At 44.9% G+C, this 7981-nt stretch overlaps 1 protein-coding gene across 1 annotated transcript; it reads left to right on the plus strand.

Annotated features, from left to right (window-relative positions):
• The first annotated feature begins 2269 nt into the window (after positions 1 to 2269).
• Positions 2270 to 6129, plus strand: LOC147623286 (uncharacterized). Its single transcript, XM_086821399.1, has 6 exons — positions 2270 to 3295; positions 3462 to 3740; positions 3925 to 4083; positions 4474 to 4614; positions 4718 to 4918; positions 5040 to 6129. The coding sequence occupies exons 1-6, from the start codon at positions 2429 to 2431 to the stop codon at positions 5880 to 5882; spliced, it is 2490 nt and encodes an 829-aa protein (XP_086677525.1). The 5' UTR covers positions 2270 to 2428; the 3' UTR covers positions 5883 to 6129.
• The last annotated feature ends 1852 nt before the right edge of the window (positions 6130 to 7981 follow it).

The following is a 7981-nucleotide window of genomic DNA, read 5'->3' on the forward strand; positions in this document are numbered from 1 at the left end:
ATAAAAAATATATGCAAACTATTTATATATTTTTGTGCTGTTAGAGTGGGAGGTAACTAGGAGTTAGCCACCTTACCAACCCACTCCAACACTGGGGATAAAAGTGGTGGTAGAATACCACTGATGGGGGCTTGGTGGTATGGTGATTGGCCCTTCCTACCTACGGTAATAATACCACCAATGGGATGTTTCAAAAATTATGAACGTGGCATGATCTGCATAGCGTCTCTGGTGTGTTGGAGTCTTTTAAGTTTTTGTTATTACATCAAAATTTTCTCCAATGGCAAGACATAATGGAAAAGGTTTTTAAAGAAGTTATTCGTATGTCAGCACCAGCACTTGCTCGAGTGGCTCAACTCATCCACGACCCACCATAACGAAGAGGTCGTGGGTTTTAGCACTTGCTCGAGTGGCTCAACTCATCCACGACCCACCATAACGAAGAGGTCGTGGGTTTTAGCACTTGCTCGGGTGGCTCAACTCATCCACGACCCACCATAACGAAGAGGCCCTTGCCAACAACTCAGTTGGACTTGCACCTTGATACCTTCCCTTGTATCCATGCCAAGCATTCCACATGCCAAATAGCTCACTGGTCAACTATGGATTTTCACAAAACAGACTGCATAACTGCATTCTACTCGGAAAACTGATCACTTTTCATATATAACATGTCTTCAAATTCCATCATTTGGGCCTCCGTCCAGAGCTACCTTGTTATTCAAGCTTCCTGTGCTGTAGCCTGGGTCACCGGCGGTCCCGACCAAGCATGCCATCCTGTACCTTGCGTCCACACGCTCGTGATAGGTATATGTAATCATGGGCAAATTCCATCGTCTTGATGCTCAAAAATGTGTTTTTCTGCTGTCGGCTACTTTTGTGCCGTCGGCTCTGTGGCCGTCAAATAGTCCTGCTCAAGTTGCCGTTTTTGCCGTTTTTCGGATTTCTTCCGTCTGGCATCACACGCCCCCATGTGGGCTTCCCAATGATGTCTGCTCTGATACCAAGTGTCACACGCCCCAGGATCGAGGTCGCGGACATCGGGCCCCGCAATGCAACCCGTGATGCATATATGTGATATAGCTCGGCTCCATCGGCCGCCGTTGAGCGCGCCATAGCGCGATATAACCTTGTCGGGTCACACCCATCTCATGTAAACCCCGGCCCGGCTCGAAGGCCTTGTGGTCTCGGGTCTATCCATCCAACTCGAATCCATGATCCAACCGGCTCGGCCTCAACGGCCCGTCGGCTCGGCTCGGCTCGCCGTCCCGCGGCTTCGCCGTTTCCACCGTTTTCCCTTCCGTCGGTTTCGTTTCCGCTTCGGCACGATCGCCGTCAAGGTGGTGGGGAGGGCATCCCCCGGGGCACATGGCACCTATTTAACCCCCACCGCAACCCGGGAGGCCTAATGTGCCTACCCGGTGCGTGAGTGCGTTCTAGTGTGCCTAGATATGGGTCCATGTTTCGCCGCTCCTTACACTTCCTCCCCATATAGATGCATGATATTCGGTGCGGTCCAGTATCCCTCGACAGCACCACGTGGGGCTGGATAGAAATCCCAAGACTCCCTACACCTCACACTTCCTACCTACGGTAATAATACCACCAATGGGATGTTTCAAAAATTATGAACGTGGCATGATCTGCATAGCGTCTCTGGTGTGTTGGAGACTTTTAAGTTTTTGTTATTACATCAAAATTTTCTCCAATGGCAAGACATAATGGAAAAGGTTTTTAAAGAAGTTATTCGTATGTCAGCACCAGCACTTGCTCGAGTGGCTCAACTCATCCACGACCCACCATAACTAAGAGGTCGTGGGTTTTAGCACTTGCTCGAGTGGCTCAACTCATCCACGACCCACCATAACGAAGAGGTCGTAGGTTTTAGCCTCGACATTGTAGAGGGTTGTGTGTGTGAGTGGCGTAGCTTCTAGGGCGACTACATCCCCTATAGAGGGGGCTTTTGAAAAAGAAGAGTTATTTATATGGTTCTTCTTCTTAATTAAAAGTAAAAAAGTCATTGAATTTGTTGTTATTATTATTATTGGGAGGATTTAACATTAAACCGCACCACTTACATTTTTTCACCTGTGAGCGGTGTGCGCAGGAGGTGGTGTCAGCTGTGGCTTTCTCTGTGCAAAAATCCGCTTTGTGGGTTAAATAGATTCTTTTTCATTCTCATTCTATTTCGCTGCGCTTCCTTCTGCAAAGCACACTGGATTTGCTTTTTTAACTGTCGAAGAAAAAGCCCCCCCCGCTCCCTTGGACAATGATAGCCCATCACCACATCCCTCTCTCTCTCTCTCTCTCTTCTTTGCTTTTTGCTCTCTCTCTTTCTCTTTCTCCTACCTCTTTTCGTTCAAAAAATTCAAAATCTCATCATTCCCTTTGCAATCCACCCCCTGCTGTAGCCTGTAGGTAGAGATTGATGCAGCTGCCCTCTCCCACACCTTCTCCCATGGCTTCCTCTCCACCCTCCTCCTCCTCCTCCTCCCCCCCTCAATTCCCCTCTGCAAACCCTAACCCTAATTCCATAACCAGGCCTTACCAGAAGGCCAATCCGCAAGAAAACCTCACTAAAAAGGCCAAAAAGATCCGCCAAAGAGCCATCAGAATGTCCAGAGAGAAGCAAATCCCTGCCCTCACCGCCCGCTGCGCAGCCCAATTCCCCTCCCAGGCCTGCCTCAAAGGCAAACTTCACTCTCTCTTTGAAAATGAGGGTGAACATCATCAATCCTCCCATGCTCAGAAGAGAAACCTTGGCTATGGTGAATCGCCCCCTCCTCTTCATGACAGTAGCCCTGGAGCCATTGTAATATATGATGGCAGTCTACTGAACAACAGGAGGGGTGGTGCAGTGGAGGTTTCTCAGTCCTTCAGTGAATGCAGTGGTGGAGATGGTGATGTGAGCGATGTGGGCAGTGACAGGGGGCCTGATCTCTTTGAGCTTAGGAACTGGAGAGATGGATCATCAAGCCCTCTGAGCACCAGCACATTTGAAGGACCCCTCAATGTTACGAGGGCAGTTAGCGAATGCTCCACTGATGATGATGATAATGATTATGGCATTAGCGGCAGCGACAAGTTCTTGGTTCTAAACCATGGCTTGGAGATGAAGGATGACTGGTGTGTGGAGGATTGGAAGCTTCAGGCAGAGGTCCTGGCAGCCGAGTGCAACCTGCTAAGAGTGGAGAAAGAATTGGCTTTGAGAAGATGGAAACAAGGGTGTGGTGAGATGGACCAGGCTGTTCACACAGCACAAGCTCTCAGTGCAGCCACTCGACCCATGCCCACGGTTGGCATCTCCTCCATCCTCAATGCATCATAAACCCATCTTCTTGCCTTAGTTTCATAATTATTTAGATGAGCTGAGCTGGTAGAGAAGAAAGTAGAGGCAAATTATTTGCACCCAATTTGCAAAATTGAATGACTGATGGGATGTGAGTCTTGTTGGCTTGCAGGAAGGAAGGAAAACAGATGATGCTTCTGGAGAGGCTTTGTATTCAAGGAGCCCTCTTCAGCATAGTCTCTATGAAAATCATTCAGAAGAGGCTCCACAAGATATATTTGAGAAGATACAGGACATGCCATGTAGCATGAGTGGTTTTGCTCGTGAAGCACTGAGAAGATTACAAGATATTTCCAACAAAAGCTTATGCAGAGTCCCTCAGGAAGATCCTACAGATGCCTTGCAAGAGAGGCTACAAAGCCTTTTGCTTGCTGCTCGGACCTCTGTTGTTGTAAGTATTCCTATCCTCCAATGGATATCAGAATAAAGGGAACTCTCACAATACACAAGCACTACAGAAGTGTATCAAAATTTGCATTTGCTCCCCTGTTTCTTGACATGAAGGGATTCCTCTACTCTCTTTATTAATATTCTTGTGCTTTCGGTTTTCTGATCAAAGGCTCTTACATGTACAGGAGCGTGGGAGCCAGGTGCATACTACCTCGGGCCTCAAGTTTCATGATGTTTGGGATAACTCTCATAGGTTTGGAGTTGGTCCAATGAACATGGCTGGAGATGCTGCAAAATACTCCATGCCAAACAATGCACCCAATGATAAAAGATGTCTTATCGAGGTACACAAGCTCATCTCTCTGATTGTAATATACAAATTCTTCAATAGAGAGAGAGAGAGAGAGAGAGAGAGAGAGAGAGAGAGAGAGCATATTTGTTGGCTGATGTACATTTTACATATAATATAAAACACCATTTCACGAAAAAAAAAATGAGCATATTTGTTGGCACCAAGGTGCGGGGAATTAGATTTTAACCCAGGATCTCTTGGTTAGAAGTCCAATGCATGAACCCTTGTGTGTGTGTGTGTGTGTGTGAGAGTGAGAGAGAGAGAGAGAGAGAGAGAGAGAGAGAGAGCCCTTTTTGTGTCAAGACTCTGAGAAATCTAGAAATCAGAGCAAACCAGACGATTGTGTTGGGATGACTTGTATGCTTTTCGGTTTCTTCAACAGACTGCTGCACTGAGAAAGCAGCTAGATTTCATGTCTTTGGAGCTTGCGGAGACTAAAGCGGCTGCTGCATTCATAAGGAGAGAGTACAGGTCTATGCTGAGTGGAGAAAGTGATTTGTTTACCGGAGGACTCTCAGAGCAGGTAAAGTCTCATCACCATGTGAAGTATTTCTTGCAGACAAATTGCTAGAGTTAAAAAAAGAAGCTGAAATGTCTGATTTGCTATTTGATTCACTTGTGCTCAGAAACGAGCAGAAGATATGTACTGCAAGGCAGTAATCCGGCAAATAGTAACACAAGTGCAAGCGGAGACCGAGCAGTGGTCTCAAGTGCAAGACATTCTGCATAATCTGCAGGAGGAGATGGAGGTTTTGAATGAAGCACGGGAAATATGGGAGGAGCGGGCCCTCCGGGCAGAAGCTCAGATCTTATCTTTAAAGGAAACGGTAAGATGTTGCATTGGTTTGGAGGACCCTCATTGTTCAACTCTGCAAGTTGAGCCACCTTTAAACCATAAATTGTACCTTTATTGAATGGTTAATCTCATGCTTTTTTGTGTGGAAATAGGTGCATGACTGGCGATGCCGGGCTCAAAACACAGAGGAAAAGGTGGCATTGCTTGGATCCGAGAGGCAGATGTTGAAGAATAAAATCCACAACATGAAGCATAGGCATGCCATGGAGCGAACCAGCTGGTTAGAATATGAAGGAAGCAGGCTGAAAGAGGCAGCTGCTTTGCCTGCAACAGACACTCAGAAGGACATCTCTGTTGCTGTTTCTGAGGTAGAGGATAAGCCTAGACATGCCAGTGTGGGCACACAAGAGGATTATGCCCTGTGTGAATCCATCGTTCACAGCAGAAACGAGAGCGGCCGGAGTAGTGTTGACCTCGGAACTACTTCTCAGAGAGGCTTCTACAAGAACATCAAGAAGTCACTCGATTTCTCCAATAGCAGTAATGATGGCAGCACTAGCAAATCGAGGCTTAGAAACCACAGACTGAGTGATCAGTTGCTCAAGATAGAGGCCACAAGATTGGACTTCTGCAGCAAGAGTAGTGATGTGAACAGCAAAGCGAGGCATAAGAATCACAAGCTAAGTGACGCATTGCCCAAGGTGGAACTCACAAAACTAGAAAGCATTGAACCCATAAGTGGGAATGAATATGAGAGGAAGAAGGCAAGGCTTTATACTTTCAATGAAAACCGAATGACTGGTGGCAGCGTGGATGCCCAAGTTGCCTTTATTGCCGAGAGTCGAATGCAAGCTGGCCAAGGCTACACCTACCAGTTTTCATCAAAATCCAAGTCGTCTTTGCCTTCTGCTCCAGCATCAACACCATCAAGGCTACCATTTGGCGAGATCACGAACACCCCCACCTCTCACATAGTGAAAAATGTTACTTACTAAATGAAGTCTATGAGGCTCTCTACCCACCACTCCATAAACTGTCCTTTTGAGCTCAATGCACCTCAGCAGACAAGGATGAATGAGCAATCTTTCCCGTCAAAACCCCGCCCATGCAATAGGCGGGAAATGATGTGAAAGGGCTTAATTTAATTTGTGAAACTTATATACATAAGCAATTATGATGCCTTTCTCTATGGAGATGGTTGTAAAAGGCCACTTATCTTCAATACAAGGTTTTCAAATACAACATTACGCCCAATGCTGTACTGTGAATTTCTCTACTTGGATGATGCTATGTACTTAATCATATCAAAATATCTGGCTAGAATTTGTACAAGTGGAAGATTAAATAAACTATTGTTAAACTCATAAGTGAAAATCATGTGATTTTGTAGACGCCTGTGAGGTATCTTATTCCCATTGTGAGATTAATACACAAAAGAACCTTCTGGTCTTCAAATTTGAGCTGATCCTCTGCAAAAAGCATTGACACGTTATGCTCATCTTTGAACAAAACCAAGAGTTTCACTTGTAAGAAAGGTGGAAAGCAATTTTTAGTTCCTCTGAGGGACATACTAATTGCTTCTCGTAGATGTAGGCTTCATGCCCATGGACAAGAAAGAGCAAACCATTCAATAGCAGGCAGGCTACATAGACCTTTAGTATGAATGTATGCTCTTATGTGAGTGTGTGCGCGTGGGGGGGGGTGTGTGTGGGAGCATATATTGATACCAAGTTCTACACCCACTATTGGGCATTGATGACGGTAGTGGGGATGTTGTAGTATCCAGTCCATACTATGCATGATGGAGTTGATGGTTTATTGTCTTGTGGATGACTACCATGAGGTGATAAATTGCACATTCTTATAAGGTGAATCTGGGCATGTTCCTGGATTCATCTAGGTATATATATATATACACAGACATGGCAAAAAAAGAGCAAATATTGAGTGCGGTTTGTTTCAATCACAATAGTGTGGGTTGTCCAACATACTCATATACATATGTGCATGAGTATGCATATGCATAAGGTAAGTGCGAACATGTACACATATGCATGTACATACATGTACACAAACAAGTTTGTGTGTGTGTAAGAGAGAGAGAGAGAGAGAGAGAGAGAGAGAGAGAGAGAGAGAGGGGGTATGTGTGTGTGTGAGAGAGAGAGTTGCATATTCTTTTTTTTTCAACAAAGTATATTTCAATTCTTCAAACAGCCTTATTCAAATTCCATAAGACGGATAATCATAAACATATTTTCTGGAGCAGGATTTCCCCTATTTAAGATTGAAATCACATTAAAAAAAGTTCAGAAATTTCAAGAACCCTTTTCCCCAAATTCCCAAGGCAACCACGGAAGCATCAGAATGTATAGGCTTTGAGCCACACACAGGCTTCCTCAAATGAGCTGCAGCCTGCCTTTTTTTTTGGTGAAGAAATTAAATTGACAAGAAAAAGATAACATAGCAAGATTGCATAAATTGATTGCAAATTTTAGAAAAGATTAATGCAATTGAATTTCAATTATCACAATTCATGGCAACTAAACAGGTTGGAATGCTTTTACAGAAATTGCAGAGGTGAGGTATATGAGTTATTTAGCAGTGCAAAAATTTGTGCAGAAAATAATTTTAAATCTGAGTTGAACTCTGCACAACAGCAAGCAAAGGGCTTAGGGAAGTACAAACTGACACAGGGTGAGCTAACAAAACCATAATACATATCGATTATCGTTTTATGCACGAGATACGGCAAGAAGCATTAAATTTTCATGATTTCCCAAAATCCGTAGGCTGACTGGTTAATTAAATATTTGTTGAAAGGACAAGCGTGTAAATGGCAGTCACCCCCAGCGCACGCCCACGCATATTTATTCAAGATCTTATCTTTCAACTGAATGATCTTTCTCTGAGCAGTGCTCACCAAAAACGATTTTTTTAAGCAAGTGAAAACTCTCCCCCCTTCCACCCCCCACTCCTAATTCAAGCACGGATTTTTAAGCAAGTGAACCCCGCCCCCCCCCCCCCCCCCCCCCCCCCCACTCCTAATTCAAGCACGGATTTTTATTATAGGCCGGTTTTCAAATGACACCTCCAA

The sequence above is a fragment of the Cibotium barometz genome, chromosome 27 (genome assembly GCF_041138505.1).
Source record: "Cibotium barometz isolate CiBa-2024 chromosome 27, ASM4113850v1, whole genome shotgun sequence".
NCBI lineage: Eukaryota > Viridiplantae > Streptophyta > Polypodiopsida > Cyatheales > Cibotiaceae > Cibotium > Cibotium barometz.